This window comes from Hemicordylus capensis, chromosome 3 (genome assembly GCF_027244095.1).
Source record: "Hemicordylus capensis ecotype Gifberg chromosome 3, rHemCap1.1.pri, whole genome shotgun sequence".
In the NCBI taxonomy this organism is placed as follows: Eukaryota; Metazoa; Chordata; class Lepidosauria; order Squamata; family Cordylidae; genus Hemicordylus; species Hemicordylus capensis.
In genome coordinates this window covers 86,309,736-86,332,827 of record NC_069659.1, presented here as the reverse complement: position 1 = coordinate 86,332,827, position 23,092 = coordinate 86,309,736, and the positions used below count along the sequence as shown (strand labels likewise).

The 23,092-nt window shown below is 40.5% G+C and overlaps 1 protein-coding gene across 6 annotated transcripts in view; it reads left to right on the top strand.

Annotated features, from left to right (window-relative positions):
• Window positions 1–23,092, top strand: part of GRIK1 (glutamate ionotropic receptor kainate type subunit 1) — a 293,855-nt gene that overhangs the window by 240,243 nt on the left and 30,520 nt on the right. For 4 of the 6 annotated variants that reach the window (XM_053310755.1, XM_053310759.1, XM_053310753.1 and 1 more), the window contains 5 exons: window positions 2,618–2,725; window positions 7,178–7,222; window positions 11,389–11,502; window positions 14,635–14,838; window positions 15,873–16,096. In XM_053310755.1, the coding sequence (XP_053166730.1) occupies window positions 2,618–2,725; window positions 7,178–7,222; window positions 11,389–11,502; window positions 14,635–14,838; window positions 15,873–16,096 (695 nt within the window). The remainder of the gene's footprint in view (window positions 1–2,617; window positions 2,726–7,177; window positions 7,223–11,388; window positions 11,503–14,634; window positions 14,839–15,872; window positions 16,097–23,092) is intronic. The other 2 variants (XM_053310756.1, XM_053310758.1) reach the window with 1 other exon arrangement.

The window sequence follows — 23,092 nt, the reverse complement described above, 5'->3', positions numbered from 1 at the left end:
GTTTTGCACAGGGAACAACAAAAGGACAACAAAACTTGTCATGTGCACTCTGTGAGTGCAATTTGTTTCGGCCATAGTGAATAATGGAAAACTTGAAACACCCCATTGTTCACCATGGACAGGTTCTTGGGACACCAAAGTGGGTTGGGTGGTATAGCATGATGGGTGCTACCTACCATCCAACCCACAAAAGAAATGGGCAAGCAGATGGTTTTAAAAATATATTTCCACAAAACCCCCCTAGGATCCTATGGGGTTTGGGGGTTTTTTTTTGGAAAGGATAAATAACATTAAAAGTCGCCCACTTGCTCATTTCTTTTGTGGGTTGGGTGGTAGGTAGCACCCATCACCCAACCCACTTTGGTGTCCCACCCATGGAGAACAGTGTGGTGTTTTGAGTTCCCCATTGTTCCCTACTGCCAAATCACTCAAATCATTTCGAGGTTAATTCATCAAAACAGCCTGCTTTGGCCACTTTTTCAACAAAACACTTTGAAGTTTTTGCGATTCATTTGACCTCAAAATGTATTGCAAAATTCATTTCATGCACACTCAAACTTTGTAAGTTGCCTTTTAAGCCGTGTTCAGTGGAATGGTGGTATAGAAAATGAATGAATGAATGAATGAATGGAAACAAAGCCTTCTCCATAAAATCCACTCCTGGTTTTCGTTCCTGTTCCTAACAGCTCCTGCCTTTCTAGCAGGTCCTCACAAATAAAGCATTGTTTTCTTTTCTTTTACAACTCCTCACCCACCAGGAATCTGTTTTCCTTACCAGTCCAAACGCCACAGTGGTGGTGGGAGCACAAGGGGGATATTGGTGTGAGGAGTATGCTGTGGAGCTAGGTGGAGCTTCTCACCATACTACCTCAGACGCTGGTACATCTTGGGCTGGGCCTGTCCAGAACATCAGATGGATGAAAGTGGAAAGTTCACACAATGTTTGCAATATTTCACCAATATTTTAGCATGACAGCACTATTAATATATTGATTCATTACGCTATTGGGAGATTAACAGGATGATATTCTTCTGGTGTAAGGTTATGGATTCCTTGTCTTCTGATAATTTCATAATCCATTATGGTGATATCTGTCAGAGATTCTTTGTGGTGGGGGTGGGGGGTGTTAGTCCAGTGCAAGGAGTTGGGCTGAGAGGGGGATTGGGGACAGTACAAAACTTGTTGCTCAATATGTTTGGCTTACATTTTGTTGATGGTTAATCTATCATGGGAATACTCCCTGCTCCCATGCAAATAGTGTCATCTATCATTATTAGGGTTGTGGATCGCATTGACCTGTTAATAGGGTCCAAGCCAATACAAGCCCTATTGGAGGATTTTTCAGCAGAAACAATTCCAATTAAAAAATTCCTCTGCTATCAGCAAGCCATTAAATACATTACCATTTCATATCAATATTGTATTGAATGGTATTGGGATGGGGACAGGAACAGAATGTACCTATAGTGAAGATCTGGCTACTGTGAAGACACTAAGGGTCTGTGAAGACACTGGCTCTCTGCAGTGGCAGTGCTTAAAATCCCCACTTTTCCTTGCCTGTCTCACCCTATAACGCACCAGGAAAGGAAGCAAATTACCATGTTGTATCCTTTTCCTGGTGCACTACTGTGGAAAAAGGCCATGCCCTATAGTTGCAGACCATGGCCATTCCCACCAACCCCCACCCCATTCCCAGTAATGCACCAGGTAAAGGATGCAACATTGTGATGTTTCTACATTTCCTGGTGCATTGTAGGCTGAGAACAGGCAAGGAAAGGTGGGGATTTTAACCCTGCATGCTGCGGGCAGCCAACTTCTTCACAGAAGCCATATATTCAGTAAAGGTAAGCCCCCACCACACCCGGATGCACTGATACTGATTATCAGCTCAATGAGATCCAGGCCACAAACTGCATCATTAGCAGGATGTAAGAATGGCCAGGATTGGAATTGGCCCAATCCTGGCCATGCACAGCCCTAGTGCTTACATATCTTCTGGCAAAGCTTTTGAGTTAAATAAAAAATAACTGAATAAAAAAAGGAGTATTTTATTCTGAGTCTTTTCAAAAGTAATTATAACAAGACCAGTAGATAAGCCTTGCCATTGATGGGGCAAAGTCATTTGTGTAGATTGCATTTGTATGAAAGTTCAAGAAATTAAATATTTGTAGTAGATTTTGTTTTATTAATGTTCTTGCTAAAGGGAAGTCCAAGAACAGTTTAAAATTTGTAGGATTTCAATTTCAAATCATTTTATTAAATAATTACCATACATAGTAAAATTGAATCATAGTACATTTTAGTCTGATAAAGATCTTTTACTGATAAATATCTTCTAAAACAAATGAACAAACAAAACCAAAAACCTTTTCCCCATCATATTCTGGTGTAAAAAAATAGTGCATCCAGCTAATTTCAGTGGCTGGATTGTACATGCAAAATTTGGTATCTGTAGATCATCGAGTAGTATGACTTTATTTCACACAAACCAACAAACCAAACAGCCAACAAATTCTTCAATATAGATATATTAGATTGCAAGATCACAACATTATTTTTGATGATTTTGAAAAACTTGAGGCTAAACATTAAACTGAAGTGACTTTCTCTCTCTAGGCTCGTTGGGATGGTTTGACTGGGCGAATTACCTTCAACAAAACAGATGGCTTAAGAAAGGATTTTGATTTGGACATTATTAGCCTGAAAGAAGAAGGAACTGAAAAGGTAACCAGTTTGGTTCCATGTTGTGAGGCAGAAGATATAGTTGGCATGATCACATATATTTTTAAAGCCAGATCTTGGATGGCACAATGAATTAAATACACAATTGGCAGAATTCACATAGAACTTTGCCTGTTAAAGCCTCGTTGAAATAAATGTGAGTTGTGGACTAGCACTTCAGCGCTCTCGTGCATCTCCCATTGGTTTCAGCTGGATTTGTCCAGCAAAACTTCACGGTGGTTGTTGTCAATTGATAACATTACCCTGCAGCTCACTCACTTTTATTTGGTTACAGCATCGTGGGTCAAGTTTTAAAGTTCAGACAGCCTCATCCAGATGGCTCTAGGCGGTTCACAAATATTTTCATATTTTTCTTTTAATATTGAAGAGTAACATGAACATAATGGCTGACATGATGAGGAAAGTTACTCAAAGCAGCCCCCTTGGAATTAAAAGGACAATGCTTAACTTGCAATTTTTAATGGGATGACTTTGAGTAATATTCCTCATCATGTCAGTCAATGATCACTAGAAGTCATATGTATGTGTAAACAGAATGGGGTGCTTTCCCCGAGGCACTTCTGCAGCCCTGTCTAGAAACTGGGCCTGCACTCCTGTAGACCTGTAAAACATGCTGCAGTCATGCTGTCTTCTGTTCACGTCCTTGCTCCCTGCTCCCTGCCAACAGCTGACCAGCACACTTGCAGGTTATTTTACAGTTGCTGCACATTAGGAGTGTGTAAGAAAATAATACGTTTTGGTACACTATTTGTTTTTGTTATCAGTGGATTGATTCTTTTTGATACTCTTATTTCGATGCTCACTTATATAAGTTGTTTTGTTTTTGTTGGTTATTTTCTCTTTTAAATTTCCATTTGACCACATTTATTTCTTAGACATTTTGCTGCCAGCTTCGGCTATGGCAGGCAATGGAGATCCTCCATACAGCCACTTCGTGGTGGCCAATATTTTATTTTCCCTCAGTGCTCTGGAGGTAACATATGTGGGGGGGGGGGACACACGAAAATGATGGCCACCATAAAATCATGGTGGCTACCACTAGCAGCTGCCCCCCCGCAATGACTTAGACTGATGCTGTATCTGGGACATTGTAGGAAAATAAAATGAAAGCCACCAGGAGGTGGCTGTGCTGAGGCCCTCTGCTGCTGGCCAGACAAGGTAAGCACTCCCATCCCAAAATATCAAATGGCTAACAAAAGAGTATGAAGAGCATTCCAAAACAGCAACAGTAACAAATATTTATATACCGCTTTTCAACAAGTTTCCAAAGAAGTTTACATAGATAAATAATAAATAAATAAGATGGCTCCTTGTCTCCAAAGGGCTCACAATCTAGAAAGAAACACAAGATAGACACCAGCAACATCACTGGAAGTACTATGTGCTGGGGGTAGATAGGGCCAGTTACTCTCCCCCTGCTAAATAAAGAAAATCACCACATTAAAAAGGTGCCTCTTTGCCCAGTTAGAAGGAGTTGATTCACATTCATGCCTTTAGTCACGCATTAAGGTCATTTACATGACTGCTGGGGCTGGTGGAAGGCAGGAGCCTACCTACATCCCCCCTCATGACCTCTGCTGTGCTACATGCACACATGATTGGTGGGATGGCAAGTGGCACAGCAATCCAGAGCCAGTGAGGGAAGGACGCCTGGGCTCCAGGTGTCCCACAATGCACCGCACAAGCAGCATAGTGCATTTGGGAACTTCCTGCTGATGGGTCGCTCCTTCCCTTCAGCTCTATGGTTGCAATGGCTGCTGACAGCTAAAAAGGGTTGCCAGCAGCTTGAAAAGGGCTGCCAGCAGATTGAGTGCCCACACAACCAAACGGTGTGGTAGGAGGCTTCTACCACATCCTTCTACCACACTTTTAGCCTGGGTTTCAAACCTGGGCTACCAGACAGAGGAGCACTGAGATCAGGAGCAACCCTGGTGTTTCTCATGACCAGCCCTACCCAGGCTAGCACTGCCCTACCCTGGTAGGGCTGGTGATAAGAAAAACCTTATAGTTGTTTGTGTTGGGATGCATGGAAAACAACAGGCTCCAGTCGGGTCATTTTCCATTTGTTCCAAAAATAAATGCACTCTCTTACTGAGCATGCACCTTTTTGGGTCAGGATTACTACTTCTATGATAGTAATTCACATTAAACTTAAATTGGACTGAACTTTCTGGAAAATTGGACATACACTCTGAATCTTTGTACATCTATAGACTGTGATAGTTGATCTGCATATTGGCTCATCTGTTTTCTTCTGAATGCCCACATGGATTTTAATGAGATTATTCTAGAATGAATAAACTGTGGCGTGCAGTATATGTGTGGTAAAGAACAGAGTTGTAGTACTTCTGATTTTAAATCTCCACATCTAGCTATAATGATGATGCACTCCTTTTTGAGTGTGGATAAAGCAACGTGTCCTCAACAATCTCCTGTGCACACAGATATTCCATATGCACAAATGCACAGGAGATTCTTCTGTACATAGAAACAAAAATCAGATCTGCTGATCTATGTCTTTGTGAAAAACCTATTGTGGGATTCCATTATGTACGAATAACAAGACAATGAGAACAGATACATTGTTCTGCCTTGACAACTGGAAGATGTCATGACCCTGGCAGGCCATTCACCTCTGAAGTCCTCAATCCATATAGCTTTGACAACTGCACTTATATACGTCTGTCCTCTTATGACTGTAGATACAAATGGCTATGCACATCTAATCTGTGTGCCTGGCTTTCACTGGTGAAATTAATCAGAGTGTATTTTAGGATATAGGCGTCACTGTAGCAGGATGACTTTATGTTAATGAATATGGTAGCACTATTAATATTTTTCGCCACCACTGCTAATTTATTTATTTATTTATTATTTATTGTTGCATTTATATACTGCCTTTCGTTAAAAGACAACCCCAAGGCAGTTTACAAAAGTTAAAACATACAATAAAAAGACAATAAAAGTATTAAGCTAAAAATATATATAAAAACAAACCAAATTTAAAATCTATAAAATACAAGCATAAAAACGATACAACAGGTAATCACCCTTACCCATTGGTGCACACCTGTATTTTAAAAGTTATGTACTTGGCAGAATATGGGCATGTGTGGCCATCCATGTATACCTGTATGCATAAAGCTGGTCTTGTGGTAGCAAGCATGACTTTGTCCCCTTAGGTAATCAGGGTCTGCCCTGGTTTTATATGAAGGGGAGACTAGAAGTGTGAGCACTGTAAGATATTCCCCTTAAGGGATGGAGCCGCTCTGGGAAGAGCATCTAGGTTCCAAGTTCCTTTCCTGGCATCTCCAAGATAATTCTGAGAGAGATTCGTGCCTGCAACCTTGGAGAAGCCGCTGCCAGTCTGTGTAGACAATACTGAGCAAGATGGACCTATGGTCTGACTCAGTATATGGCAGCTTCCTATGTCCTTTTTCACCTATCCTTTCTCACTGTCTGCACACAGGAGCACAAACTGGCATTTCCAGAGTTCGGAATAACTTTACTAACCATGGGGAGGGCCAGATGGAGGATCTGGTAGTCATACACAGATGTGTGGACTGCCCTGATACACCATCTGTATCACATGCCTTTGTGCTCACACTGAAGGGCAATATAAAGGTGAAAACACCACTCTGTTAATCTGGAGGTGAATTTCTTCCCTTGTAGGCACTATATTTGCATGAGAAACTATCATGCCATATATATTCTGCTCATGTTTCTATTGGTAAGTGTTTGAATTAGACATTGCATGCACGTGGAAAGGTCAGGCATAGAGTCAGGGCTGTGAATCCTTTAAACAATTTTTCTATCTAGACCCTCCATTTGTTACATAAAGGGTAACATGAATAATCTGCCTTTCTCAGTAACATGCCTTGAGAAACACATCTTCTTTTAGCATGAAGGGCAATGGAAAAGTGCTTATCCCAGAACTTGGCCACAAAGCTACTAAAGCGATGTGAAGTGTGACGCTAGTCAAGTCGTTCTATTACAGGCCCAATAGAGGATTCATGAGCGTCTTGTTATACTCTGGAACTGGCCTCTTTCTGTACTTCAGGAAAGGAAAGAAAGATGCTGAAACGCAATGCTGGAAATCCATATTGCTATCCGCAAGCAAACTGTGCACTACATGCCTTTCTGAAAGAAGGGGGCCTGCAGGAAAGGGTCTGCAGTGAGAAGAGATGAGACAGTGAATTCATTCTAACCTAAGAAAATTGCTAATGTAGATAGATGAAAGGTCAGTCCCACCAATTGTTAAACTCAATAATGTCTCAATCCTGCAGTTACTGGCTCAAGAAATCTTTATGGTATTAGAAGGTTTAATGAAACTGCTTAGACTGAAACACTACAGAATAGATTCTCTTTTCATTTTTTTAATAAAGAACTGTTTTGTATTATTTTGTATTATTTTCTGCTTTTTTCTGTATTAAGGCTGCTGGTGAAGCTACTAATCACTTATATAAAGTATGGAAGAAGGTTTGTATACAGATTCCTGCCAGAAACCTTCAGGTTGAGTCTTTAAAAAAACTCTTCCTCTGGGTTTTCAAAAATGGATCTCAAACTGCAGTTTAGAGACAATAAGGTCTGTCTTAGAATGTGCCTGGTTGTGTAGAATGGACTTTTTGTTGTCCATTGCATTTTATCAGTCCCAGTGGGTGCAATCCTGGCTTACCAAAGTCACAGGAAGATTTGCTACTGACTAACCACAATGGGCTGAGGATCAGTATATTTAGCAGACAATGGGGTGCAATCCAGCTCACACTTAGTTCATATCCCAGAAGTATTTCTTTAAGAGCAACTACATGCAATATTGCAGCCACACCAAAATGTCAATGGCATCAGAAAAGCCAAATTGAACAACAATGGCTGACATCCTGACTTACAAAGCACTGGTGCAACAGGAACAGCACCACTGCTTCTGAAGAGTTACAGACTAATATATTTTTAAATTTCTAAAACTCTACTCTTCATATTTTTGAAGATGCCGGTGGCCACAATTAGATTTAATGTTATGGAAAACAATTTTCATAATATCATGGGGGAAATGACAAATATTGGTATTTTGTACCACATTTGTATCTTATAATGTCCAAACTAGTGTTATTAACATAAAGAATGCAGTTCATAGATCTCAAGAAGGATGCAGCATTACTGTGAATTTGATTAACAATCTGTGCAGAGATATTTCATAGTTTATTTTTTACAAGTAATTCACTTGCTTTTTTACATTTTTTTTACAAATAGTTTATGTCCCGTAAGAGATGTTTAAATTACTTTCCAGTTGCTTAGTGTCAATTCTTTTACAATATTACAATCTTTAGTCTACTGAACAGACCCAGATTATGTGAGCTGATGACCCATAAAGTGTGTCTGATGCCCAAAAGTGCAGAAGTAAAGCTGTGCTTTATATGCTAACAACTGTCTAATTTAATGATAATACTTATCTATCTTTCTCATGGTCTATGACATTACCTGTAATGTCATATGATATAGAAGCAGGTTTCCTTTATTTTAATGAGCCTTCCTTCCATATCAGAACCACTATTAAGTGGTACTGATTGCACACAGATAATCTTGCTATGCAAGGGTTTCTGTGATATTCTGTGAGAATGGGAAGTTTCTGCATATACAAGACTCCTCATTGCTGACCATTTGTTTAAATTCAGGGTGCTGCTGGCATCATACACTTTTGTACAATATTTTAAATGAAGACACTTTGTTCTATTTGCATTTTTACTCCTGGCACAGTATACAGTAATGATTTTAAGCCTAATAAATCGTTTAGATATTAAAGTTCTTGTAATATGCACTAAATTGATCAAAAGTGACGAAAGTCCCTGTTCCTTACCAGTGGTAAATAGAGATATGACTACCAGACCTAACGAAATAAGCTTCTAGAATCTATGGTGCTTGCCCACCCCCTCTTAGGTAGTTCAAGATATTAAATTAAATTAATTAAAGTAATGAGTTTTATATGCTTCAAACTTGTCACTAAACTGCATTCAATTTCCCAGATTCTCCCTGTGATGTGATACCTTGGTCTCATTCCCTCAGTGGTCTTCCAACCTTTCTCATGATTGTAAGGTTGGCCTACAGTGGTGTTCCTCTAATGCTAATGTATGGTGTCTATATTGTATGCAAGATACTGTATTTTGTGACTGTGCTGTTCCACTGTTGATATGAATGTTTTCTAGTTTCTCACTGCCAATACTTCCAACCACAGTTCAAACGTGTTGGGAAACACAGGAGGCCATAGATGTGTAGTAGCATACGTATGTTGCATGTGTAGGAAACCCCATTCAATCTGTGCCATCTTCAGCCACAAAACCTCAGGAAGCAGGACTGGGGGGAAACGTTTGCCTGAAATTGCGATTTACTCAATCTATGCTGCCAGGATGGTAGATACATTGGTCTTACTCCGTACACAGCAACTCCTTACATCTATAACATTTTTGGACAGAGCACATTACTCAAACAAAATGTGCTAAGATGGTAACTGGATTCTATCTTCCCCAGATAAATGTAAATTGTGACAAAAGCTTCTTCTTTTTTTTGAATCAATAATGCTGAATTGATTTTTCTCTGAAAGTGAAGAGATGAAGGCATATAGCAAGAAACTAAAAGTATATTAATGTTATTCCAGATACACAGGAGCACAAGAATGGAATAGTTTGTTCAGTGATGAGATTGGCAATGGGCCTGGAGTACTCCAAGAATAACTTGGTCATTATTTTTGAGCCCAGTAGTCTCAGGGTTATAGCTTTGATCCTCAAAACCAAAACATAGATAGGGTTCCAGCAGGCTAAAAGCTGCACAAACAAAATAATTAGCTAAGGATACTGGTCTGGTGGTACAATCTCTACAGCCTTTCACCCAGAAGCCACTATCTGGACTTGTTATTCTTTTATCCATACTATGGCCATTTCCTCCAGTGACTTGCATGTTGAAAACAACCATCGTAGATCAAACACCACACAGACAGGATACTTTCATATCATTTGAAATGCAACACATTTCCATGCACGCATCCAAACGAATGTAATCCAGCTCTCTGTTGATGCATGTATGAATCAGTCCCAACACAAAGATGTCTCTTGCTTGTTTATAATCTTTAGCTCTCTCCAGGGGTTAAAGTTGCCTGTGGATAAATGGTGGTGACTTAATGAAAGATCAATAATCTAAAAAATACTGGGCTTCTGGGTTGGGTGAGATCTTAAAGGAATCTTGGCAGGTCATTGCTAGACCAGAACCAGGGTTGAAGCTAGTTTAGGAGGCTGGAGCTTGGCTGATTCAGATCGGTTATGGATCTTCATGAGTCAGTGAGGGTATTTTGTGGGGGCGGGGGGGAGCTTTGTTGGGCTAGCTTTGAAGATGGCTGACTTTTCACACCCTGATGGTAGTTACCTGGAAGAATGTGATTATATAGTTCTAACTATATAATTTAGTGGTGGCCTATAGTATGCAAGATCAGCAAAGAGACTCGGACTGCATTTTAGTTGAAAGTCTTGTACACAATTTTATCAGGGAGGCTCTGATGACAGTTATTCTGTCAGAGGTATAGAGCATCATTAAAGAATGTAGTTGTGTAATTGTTATGTCCTAACAAAAGGTATACCGGCTGGTATAGGTTAAATGTAGTTTGTTTAAAGAAGAAATTTATATATTGTTTAATGTTAATGATAATTTTACAGCATTCGTAATTGTGTTTCCAAATATACCATTTAATTAGCTTTTAGAAGTGCTTCTGGCATAATTTTCTGTTCTCTGTCTTTGGCACTGTAGGATGATTCATGAGGGCTAAGCTTTAGGGAGGTAATTGAACTAGATGATCTTCAGGATCCTTTTGGCCCTGTGTTTCTATAGAACGTTTATATATTTCTACTTTCTTCGCTAATATTTGAGTTGTTTCCATTTATTTTGCAAAGTTTTTAAAAACACAGCTTACATAATGTTCTGTGGTTTGGAAAAGAGGCCAAGGCCAGATTTCTCTCTCCTCTTTTGTTTCAATTTTCAGAGCAATCACTGATCAGTGGGTCATTTTATTGGTTCTGTCATATACCATAGTCATGAAGTAACTAAAATAAATCTGTGCCTTCAGGAGATTTAGTGCAGAAGCTAACACCAGTACATACCCTCCAGTCTGCTTCAGCATATGTCGACAAACTTTTAATCTTATCATATTGGAAAGGAAAGAACTTCTCGTGTGTTTTCACATTCTATTTGAAAAGGAAATCATGAAAAAATACATTTCTAACAGAAAATTAAATTCCTGATGTTCCTCTTAATTCAATATGTACCCCCAATATACACCTATAGATACATTATTTATGCATAGCTGATTTCACACTCTTAAAATTAACCAATTTAAGCCTGCCTTTGAATGAGCAGTGTGTTTCCTGTGACAAATTGTATCAATAACCCATCCTTTCCTGTAGACCCCTACCTTAAACATGCAACAAAAATGTAACTGTCCACTGCTTTAATACTTCATATTGCTTTTTAATATGTTGCTGTGATATACAGTCCAAAATAATATAAATTTCCTGGACACAACTGTAATGCATACCCATTTATATGAAATGTCATTTCCTTAACACAATTAATGAAGGATGGCAGCCATATCTCTAATTTATTCTATGTAGATTGGGGTTTGGAACTCAAACAGTGGCCTTAATATGACTGACAGCAATAAAGACAGATCTACCAATATCACTGATTCGCTGGCGAACCGAACACTCATAGTCACTACTATTTTGGTAAGTCTTGGTGTATTTTCTCTCTATTCTTCTTTTCTTTACTTATGTTTTGCTTTCCAGCTGACCTCTCTGATTAGTCATTGCACATTTTTGTTCACATTTGTGTGGACTGATGCCAATTCCTCAAATCAAGTAACAATATATCATGGAAATGTAGCACAATTTAAGCCTGTGGACTTGTCGGTTCACACAGATGGCTCCTCCACACAAGCCCAATTCAGTAGAGGCTAGGGGCCCTGCATATTTCCAATACAATCATCTAGGCCCACTTAATGGAGCCAGCCTTATGTTTTCATCAATACTACATTTTCAGATCAGTCATATTGGAACTTTTGAACTGTACACTACACTTTCATCCATAACTCTTAACATAATTGTGTTTCAAATGTTTTTAGCCAATTTCACTGCTTTTGTTTGAACCAAATACAACTTAAAAGCATAGGAATAGTCTGTGATTAAATATGTTCAGCTTTTGGCTTGAAAGCAATGTTTGGAAGAGAAGGAAACAGACGGCACAAGAAGTGGTGGAACGAGCATGTTTACCTAGGGATATGTGCAAACATATATGCAAACCAAGACACTACATTGAGTTCTCCCACAGCTAAAGGCCATCTCACTTCCCACCTTTACAAAGCATTTGACAGACATGTTGACCAGCTAATTGAACACTGGGCTGCTTTGCTTTCAGTGTTGCTGCATATATATTTCTTCAGTTAAATATACATTCATGGTTACCCCCACTTAAAACAAAAACAAAAACGGGATCCAGTGCTGTAACCTGTTCCAGCCAATTAATGGATGGGGTGCTTTTGGATGCGGCAGTGTAGAAATGTAATAAATAAATAAATAAATAAAATAACCAGTTTCCCGAAGCTCAATATGAGGGAGAAGATTTATGAACAAAATGTGAATGGACTGTCTCACTGCTCAACTTTCCCCCCACATATACAATTTTTCTCAGGCAGCTACTACAGAGAGAAAGTGCCCCTGACAGACATTCAGGAAGCCTGTACCCTGGACCTGAAATTCAGTAGGGGTGTGCATGGACTGTGGTTTTGGCCACGGCCCCAATTTGGATATGTCCACGGTCCAGCAAAGCAGTTCGGCTCAGTTCGGCAAACCTCAGATTAGTCTGGCAATTCAAGATGGTGTGGGGTTGGGAGGGGCAGATGCAAGGGGCACCTTTAAAAGTAAAGCTGCAGGTTGTTAACAGTGTACAGCCTCACTGACCACCACTCCACACAGCTTCTTGCTGTGGTACTCCCCTCAGCAACCCACGCACAGCTATGGCACAGCTCCATCACTCACCTGCCCTTTGCACAGGCTGCTGGGGGGAGTGCCTCCATATCAGGAAGCTGTATGGAGAGATGGTCAGTGACACTGGTAAGGACCTACAGCTTTACTTTTAAAGGTGCCGCACTCTGACACCCCCCCCCATGCCACCTCGAACCACTGGACCAGTCTGCATTTGGACTGTGGCCCAAACCGTGACCCATGCACACCCCTAGTATCCAAGCTGTAGCAGCAGTGCTATAGTGTGGCTTCTTTGCAGCCTCAGTTTTATCACTATTTATAATTCAAATAGGCCTTCAACTTCCTAGTTGAAGTCCTAGTAACAGTGATGTTACATAGCCAATCATATTTGGCTACATCATCACTGATGGCAAAAGATGCAAATTCAGGCAGTGCTTCCTGAGTAGGATTGCCTTCATTCTGAATTAGCATCATTTGCTCTCAATCATATTGTCACTTATCCAAACCTGAATAGTTTTGTAATGACTTCACTATTAGTAAGAAGAATACTCTCTTCTCTTTCCCAATGGAAATGTTTCTTGAGAAAATTCAGCTCAGCACTGTTTTTGTGCTACTTTACAATTCTTTATGTAATATTTATTATACTCATATAAAATCCACAATAATTTATATTTATATATAATCCATATATAATTTTGCAATTTATACTAATATAGAATTATTTATATGCATATATAATCCACAATAATTTGTATGTTACAGATCTGTTAAAGCTGATAAGGACTTTTAGAGCTTACAGTCTCCAGATATTTTATATAGAGAGTTGGTTCAAACAACAGTTTTAAACTTAACTGCTGGCATTCTGACCAATGAAGCACTTGCATAACGAGCAAAGTTGTCCTAGTGCTAGAAGATCACATAGTCGTGCCAAAAAATGGGGATTTGTGCCATAGCGCTCCTGTTCAAAGTTCCTTTTAAAGCCAATGAGTTGTGCTGCAGGATGAACAACTGTTGTGCAAGCATGCACAACATGCACAACACTAGTCTGGAATGCAACCTCCAGATTTTGTGTAAAAACTAGTCAGGGCGGAGCCACCATTGGGCGAATGGGTTCAAAGAACCCAGGCTGCCACCAATCAGGGGCTGTGAGCATGGCCCCAGACACGCCCTCCATGTCTGATTTCAGACACGGGGGTGTTATTTCGGTCCCAAACGGGGCTGCGCGGCCCTGTTTGGAGCCGAAATCAGGCCACGCTGCATTGGCAGCACCACCAGAGTGACTCTCCCTGGCCGGAGTGACTCTCCCTGGTCTCGTTGCCAATCGAGACCAAACGAGACCTTACTAAAGAAGTACATGCAGAAGGATGTTGCACTAGTGCAAACTTGTTGCACTGATTTCAGGAGCATAGCAAGGCTGGCGGCGGCCCATGTTAGAACAGCCCGCGCTACATTGGCAGCGCAGCCGGAATGGCTCTCCCTGCCTTTAAGGCAGGGAGAGTTGCTCCAGCCCACGCTGCCCAACACAGCACGGGCTGACCTCCCTTCCAAACAGAGCCACACAGCCCAGTTTGGGAGACTACACCCCCACCCCCTGTGCCTAATGTCAGGTGTGGGCATGGCTAACCGGGCTCCTGCGTCTGACATCAGATGCAGGGGGCGGGGCCAGGGGGCCACAGCAGCAGCCATACACGGGCCACTGCCAGCCTCGCTATGCTCCTGAAACTAGTGAAACAGGTTTGCACTAGTGCAACATCCTTCTGCATGTACTTCATTAGTAAGGATGTCAGCCAGCATCTGTACAATTTTAGCAAATAATTGAACTGGAATAATCTTGAAACTACCTAAGTTCTCTTAAACGTCTGGTATCTTTTCCTATAGGAAGATCCTTATGTCATGTACAAGAAATCTGACAAACCCCTTTATGGCAATGACAGATTTGAAGGATACTGCCTGGATTTGCTGAAGGAGTTATCAAATATTTTAGGTTTTATCTATGAAGTGAAACTAGTGTCTGATGGTAAATATGGAGCCCAGAATGACAAAGGAGAATGGAATGGGATGGTCAAGGAACTCATTGATCACGTAAGACTGAATCTTGTTCTTTATTCTGCTCAGCCTGCAATAGCTGGATGTAAAAGTTAAAGCTTGCATACCACTGCACTCTTTTGTCATACACAGAATACCCATTTAAGAAGTCAAGTCAGAAGAAGTAGAGTAGTATGGGTAGATTTTTTTCCAGGAAAATTTGTGGCATTAGATTTCAACGTAGCTCTCTTCTGTAGGAGAGCTACCATATGAGGAGCAGCCCAACTCTGTTAAAAACTGTGAAGGATCCATGTCAATTGCCAAAGAAAGGTGGAAGGGTCACAATCAAACACACAAGGATGGAGGAGCTGTTGCCCAGCTTTCACCATCCATTGATTAATTCCAATTATTTGTCTACAATGATTAATTTCCCCTCTGCCTCAGAATATAATCCCCTACAGCTCTGTCAGTTGGGACTCTTCAGAGAACCAGGCTCATGTAGTGCACATAAAGTGTGGCTCAGCAAGCATGGAGAACAAAAATTCCTTCTTATTTGTGTCCCTTTTCTCAGAGGAATCATGGAATTCTTGCAGCAACCTGAGTCACCTATTGTGTGCACTTGTTTTTTCCACCTGAAAGTGTCCCTGAGAAAAAGTGATACAGGAGGTTTTACAGACTCTACTAACTGTTCTGCAACTCACTTCACTGCCTATTGTACAAAACGGCTCCTGTATACTAAAAGTGTACCAACACTCACAGATGTATTACAGAATTGTCAGAAAATAACCCAAAGATTGAAAGATTGGATCATGTCTCATAATAGAAAATGTTACCATGCAATGCTTCTTCAGTGCATCACCATACAGTGCATTTTGAATGAACAGAATAAAATTAGTATAGCTTGCTATTTTCCTTTCCAATGACCTTTAATGAGACATGTATTTTTCTTTAAAATTATACTCATTTGTACAGTTATGAGCAAATTTAGTCTTATTTGTGTCTGCATGCTTGAGAGAGTAAGCAAAGCAATAACAATATATTTTTGAATGGAGATGGAAATGAGAATATTATTTCCCAATTTGTGTTCCCAGAAAGCTGACCTGGCAGTTGCTCCTCTCACTATTACCTACGTAAGAGAGAAAGTAATTGACTTTTCAAAACCCTTCATGACTCTGGGAATCAGTATTTTGTACCGGAAACCCAATGGCACAAACCCTGGTGTTTTCTCCTTCCTAAACCCTCTTTCTCCTGATATTTGGATGTATGTTCTCCTAGCCTGCCTCGGAGTCAGTTGTGTACTCTTTGTCATTGCAAGGTAAGTTCAAAGGTCAAGTTTAACACCGAATCACACTATTTTCTCCTTTGCTGTATGTTTTGCACTGGTCACATAAATTATTGTTTTCCAAGAAATAACATATATTCTATGTACTGTCTTCTAAAATAATATTGTGATCTTCAGAGGGTTTTGTTGTTGTTATAAAAGCAGGTAATAAAGACAGCTGGTTTTAGAACAACATCTGAAATGTATGAAATGGATAAGATAACCACATAGGCTGTGCCCTACTATGGCTCAAGTCATGCTGAAAGCTTTGATGGTGCAATTGGGTACCCAAGAGCTTGACACCATCCCCTGAGTTGGCTACAGCCAGGAACCAGAAGATGTAATCTGTACTTGGGGAGAGGGCGGCAAGCCAGGAATGAAGCTGAAATTTCAGATGTACAATAAATTGTAGCTGGGGGTGGTGGGAGTTGTAGTTCAGCAACATCTGGTGTACCACAGGTTGGGAACCCCTACTCTACACCATTGATTTGTCCTGCAGACTAGTTAAACCAGTGGTTTTCAAACTATGTTTCAGGGAACCCTGACATTCCTTGGAGGTTTATCAGGGATTCCTCAGTTCAGTAACGGTGAACAGGCTTTCCTAAAAGACAGCTTGCTTATCACGCTTAATGTTTCCCTGTACTGCACAACCAATACATGTTGGGTTTCCTTCAGTGTAGGACAATAGTACGCTTCACAGGAATTGTGCTCCTTAGAACATGTCCCAGAACCTTCAGAGATATGCAGGGCTTTTGCAGCAGACAAGAAGATTTATCCCTAAATGTAAAAGGTTTGAAAACAAGTGAATTCAATAATAATACTATTAATATGAATAAATCAGTAGCCCCACCAAAGTAATTTTTGAAACATGTCTACTGTCAAACTGTTGGTTTTAGGCACGTAAAGATGTGTGCTTCAATATCATACACCAAAATGAAAGAACAATTAACAAAATATCTGAAAGCATGTTCAGAGAGAGATAGTGGGGAAATGGCCATGTAGGTCCATGCAGTGAGTGTCCATACAGCCACTGTGTACAGTAATAAATTCCCCCCAAATATTTTAAGTATACCATGAATAAGATAACAGACTGTACATCAGTCATGATCTCATACATGACTAATAGCAACCTGATCATAATTGACAAATTACTTTTTTTTCTATTTTAATGATCCAAGACTGAAAGGCTCTCCACATGAGCAGTGGGGAGAACCTAAGAGGGTTCTGCAGGGAGAGCAAGCTTGACCCGCTCTCCCCGCAGATGAGCAGGCAGATCGCTCTGAGCGGCCAGATCGGCCGCCCATAAAATTACTGGGTCCGTCATGGAGACGTTTGGAGTGGTGAGGATCGGGGACCTCTTGGCCCCCAGAAGTCCCAGCATGCCCCACACGAGTGCAGACTCCGCTAACTTTGTTTAAGGTGGGCAATTAAGTGGGCTTGCCACTGGGAGCCGCAAGGTTCCCAGCAGTTCACATGTGCGGTGGGTTCCCTTAATACAGTTTCTACTGTGCATGAGAATAGCCTCTGAAACTAGTTCTTTTCTCTTTCTTTAAGACCAATGAGGTCAAAACAAGTAAGTGCAACTTCTTCCTCACTCAGTAAGTGATTGATTCCTCAGTGCAAATACCTCTCTGAAATAGATGCTAATTTCTAAAGGTTTATGAACCGAAGTAGCTGTAATAGCTGAATCTGGGCACTTCAGCTTACTAGGTTTTGCCAGCTTTCTGTTCTGACAAAGCTTCAGTGACCTCACCATTTATCTGAAAGAGAAATTTATGGAGATTAAGTGATAGGAAAGGTTTCAACTGGTACATTTCCACCAAGCAGGCAGCTTTTCAGGGCACAACAGCTCTTCCAGAAAAGAAATCTCACAATCCTAGTGCTTCCTTCCCTTTCAGATCATGAAAAACTGTTTTGGTGCTTACAGGTACAATCCCTTGCAGAAAAGCATCCAGTCCAGAAAACAGAGCAAGCTTTGTCACAAGTGGGCACAGGCCGTGTGACCCATGAGCAAGCTTGTGTGCAAGTGGCTGGGTGGGGGGAAAGCAGGGTCCAACTCATCTTCCCCCCCAGATGACGGTGTGCCTCCTCTTTGGGCACACTGCCACACACCCACTCAGTCCTCACTGCTTGGAGCACAGTGCATTGGGGGATACCCTCAATGCACAGAGATGGGAACAGGGTGTTGGGGGATATCCCCATAAGATGGGAGCTCTAAGTGCCTGTCTCCGTGTATGATCCCATGATCCCGGCAGCGGGGTTAAGGGCATGTTTGCTCCTTTAACCTTGTCTAAAGGCAGGGTTTAGAAGTTGGGTTTGGTTGGGCGGGAGCTCCAGGATCCGTGCAGTTCCTAGTGCTCCACGCAAGCAGCCTCGCCCAGGCTAGGCTGTTCATGAAAACAGCCTTAGTACTTTTCATTGGGCCTTCTAAGTGTCTGGAAAGCAAATCAGGAGGCTGAGATTTGCTATGTCAAATCAAAAGCATGACAGGGGTCTTGGAAGTTTATCTCTGAGCATAATTAAATTTCAACATTGCTAAAATACATCTCTGTGTGCTTCCAAGGTACCTCTTGTTTTCTAATGCCTACAGACGTGTGTGTGTGTGTGTTCACACACGCACACACACAAACGCGCACACACAGAGACATACACTCAACCTGGCACTTGTCTTTGTGGGTTTATAGGTACACAAAAGCTTGTTGTTTGTTTGAGAAGTTTCACCATAACGCATTGATGAGCTGCTTTTGAAAGTCCTCTCCATTTCCACAGAATATTTGATCTGACACATTTCTGATTTGGATTACAATGATTGTGTAAAGAAATGGAATGTGAGAGCAAAGTCTTTTTGAGGACAGAAGCCTATGGTTATTAACAAAAATAGCACTGGGATATGAAGCATTGTATTATTGCTGTCTGACATACTGCACAGAGACACTTTAGCCCCGTAAATTGTGCAGATGTCATTACACAAGAGTAAACCCATTAGAAATAATTGGCTTACCCTTGTATAACATTGTCTGCACAATCTGTGTAATTTGTGCACATGCAATATTACTGGGCTGATGTACCCTTGTACATCAGTATGGCAGTGATTATGATTTACTGATTGCATGGAAAGCTAAGAATTTGAACAGAATTCAGAAGTCTGAGGATTTCTTGTTGTTTTTTTAATGCCAGAAATATCTAGTCACATTCCAACTTGGTTTTTATCTTCCAAAGATGTCCTTCTTTTTGCCAACCACTGATGAAATCAATTGTCAAAATCTTTTTTACTAAAGATAGGGAATATTTTCCACATGAATTGCCTTATTATAGTAGTGTCAATATAAGTGAAAAAGTCTTTTCCCCACCCTCTAATTGTCGAGTTGTGAAAGTACTACATTCAGGAGTTATTTTATGGGCCTTTTGCAGTCTTTCCATTGCCCCCCCCCCCACTTTTAAAAAAATGTATCAATTTAAGTGATGTATTTATTGACATTATGTGATAAAAATGATTCATTTTAATATATCACGGGGGGAAATTCAATAATACAACTTTTTGTCCATTTTAATAGGATACTAAATTTCTTTTCACTTGCAATTTTGCAGTCATCGCTTGATTTCTTTTATGCAGCCTTGTCATGGATGCTTTGCTTTTAATACTAAATGCTATGTTAATGGGACACAAATGCACGTATCTTTGTAGAATGATTATTACTGCTTTCCTAGAGAGCATATTGGATGTAACAGAATTCGGACTTTATGCCTCCACTGTTGGCAGACCTGGCATTGTCATAGCTTGTTCTGTGAGGGCGTTTTGAATTCTAAGGAAAACAGAGGATGCTATGCCACTGTTTGCAGTCAATGTGCACTCTGGCATTTTCTTAATGCTTCCAAAGGGAATTATCTATCCATAGTTTTGTGCACAGCTGTGGCCATTGACTTCGGTGGAGTTAGAATTTAATCCAGTTTGATTTATTTCTTTCACAACACCTGCACAATATGGTAAGAGCCGGAGGCACACACTGAGGTGAACAGAAGAAGGTGTGTTGGATTAGGTTCAAAATGTCAATTGCTCTCAAGATTTAAAATGGTTGTTTACAGTGACTTTTTTTTATTTATTTTTTTTAATGCTTATCTTATCTATATAAAAGATAATTATTTGCAGCTTACAAGCTAATACTACCGCTATTTTAAAAAGAAGGGAATGCTAGAAATAGTGGTAGTAACCAGGGATCCATTTCCAGATTTATTGTTAGAACTAATTTTGTTCAGTCCACTAGGTAGACAGGATGCGTAGTGGCCTTCATAACTGTCACCCATGGCTGTAGTATACCCTTTTTGGCTTGGTATATTTAGATAGATGCCATATCAATTTGTAAGGAGAGGAGTACACTTGTAGATACAAGGCCTGAAGCAAGATCTTCTTGTACTCTTACATTAATACTTAATATACACAAATGGGACCTGCAACAATATGTTGCAGTGTATCCCAAGCTCCAAATATGTGCCCAGGGCTCCAGCCAGGCAGGAACAGGTGACCTTGATGTGCAGGCCTTGCATGGGAAGGGGGTTACAGGAACAGGGGGATGGTGGGAGAACTCCTTTTTTGTCTCTCATTTCCTTGAGATTATCTTCTGCTGTGCTGTACAGCACTAGATGGCCAATTTACGGGCCAGCTACTAGCCCCACAATCTGAATATTTATGAGGTCTGTGAAATTTCAGAAAATTTGGATTCAGATTTGACCCATCCAAAACTGACAATATCAGATTCGGATTTTATGGACTCTGGTGATATTGGATAAGATTCAGAATTGAGCCAAAGCCACACGGCGGGGGGTACAGGGCCGGGGGGGGGCACCGCTGCAGCAGGAAGCTGTGTGAAGTGGCGGAGGAGCAGGTATGGACCTGCTTCCCTGACATTTAAAGGTACCAAATCTGTGCTTCAAATCTGTGCACAAATTGAGATTCATGAACATCCTTAGAAGGAGGTCAACATCTGAAACCTTTTATATTTCCAGAATGGATGGGCATACAGTTATGAAATGTGGCACACATTGGCAAAACTCTGGGTCAATCCCGATTTTTGGTTGATTTTTGACTTTTTTTTTCTTTTAAAATGGCTAAAAATTGTGAAATTTGGCTTGTTTCGAGCCAGAATTTTACAAAAACTCCAGGATCTGAAGCCCTTCCTTGGACCATCATTCCTTCCCTATGTGGAGGGGAAATGACCTTCCTTTGATTTTATATTAATTTTTTTCTTCCCCATCGCAGGGACAGACAGGCTTTAAAAAAGGGATTAAAAGGACTTCACACCTTTTAATTCATTAATAGCTAGCAGGGGAAGTGAGAAATTATTTCTAACCACAAAAATAGAAACATTTGAAGTACAGGTGGCCCTTGTTATTTGGGGGTTTTGTTTTCACATATAGGCGCAAATACAGAAACAGTAAATAACGAAACTTTGAGACAATGGGAATTCCCTAAACAAAAAATGGTTCCTAAACCAAAAAAGGGCAAAGAAATCAAGGGGGGCAGAAATAAGAGAAGAAAGGGACAGTACCTTATTATCCAGCTCTCCAGCAATGCCCCCCATACCGGTTGAATATTTGCCAGCGGGGAAAACATATATTTGCCAAATATTCCACTGGCCTGTCCCGTGAGCTCTGTTTTTCTTTCCTTTTGAGACAGTCAGCCTCAAGAGCTCTCAACATTTTATAGGTCCTGGAAGTCCAAGATCATGAAAGTTCACAGGACCATTTGTTTGTTTGTTTTTTAAATTTTAATTTACACACACACATTCCTCTTGGCACCAAGGGATTTTCCAGAGTATGCAGAGGCCATTACTGATCCTGTTGAGGTGATCCTGTTTCACTTCTGTTAAGGTGATTCTGTTTCACTTCCAGGCTGATAGGCACTGAACCCCCTAAGTTTGCTTCTAGGAGGAATGATACTATCCAGGAGATAAGAATTCGGCTGTGTTGTTCAGGAAGTTATATTCCTGAACAAAGGGAGTAGAAAACTCCAAAGATGCACTAGAAAAAAAATAATTAAGTCCAATGCATTTCAAGTGGGCACTCTTCTTCAGGGCACCAATAAAGTAAAGCAGCCTTATGTATTATCTCAAACGTTGAGATAACACTCAAAGGCCACTTTGCTGTTAAGACTAAAATGCTTGTTATTTTCCAGCAGTTATTGCTAGAGTTTTTGTTTGTCTTTTGAGTTTGGTTTAGTGACAATAAACCTTTGTTGAGGATTTCAGAACATGTATATTATATTTATTTCCTCAGAAAAGAAATTGCTCCAACTATTGTGCTCTATTCACTAAAATCCCTTTCTGCCTGTAATGCGACATGAGAACTTGCTCCTGTTCAGAAGGGAAGTTCTACTTCATGCACGGTGTATTTCACAAATTCCTTATACTACACATAAAATACTTCTCTACAGAGGAATCAGTTGCACTTTGTATGTGCAGATCTAAGCAGAAGCTAGCAAATACTATTCTGGATTGCATAAGAACTTGGGGATGGAGGGATTATAGTCCTGATTAAGGACTAATCCCCAATTCTGAATATGTTCTCTCATTAATGAATTCCACTTAAGTTAATTAGGGTGATATAGGAATAAAATTGGGCTCTGCAGAGGAGGTAGGCTCCTTTTTCAATGCAGGCTTTAGAACAAGGGTAGGCAACCTTGACTCTCCACCTGTTGAACAATTCCCACCATCCCTGCATGCAATTTATTATGGCTAGAAATGATGGGAGTTGTAGTTCAGCAACAGTTGGAGAGCAAAGGTTGCCTACCCCTCTTTTAGAGGTTCAGTTGAGATTTGCTTCCCCAGATGGCTCTGTGCCAGCATTTATCCAGGGCCACCAACCATTTTGTCCGCCACCGACTTCATCTCCTGCTCTATCGCTATCTAGTGCTTATGTGATCTATTGTTGTCATCTTTAATTCAGTAATTAATACAGTACACACACACTCAAACACATTAGAGTGAAAATGGTGGT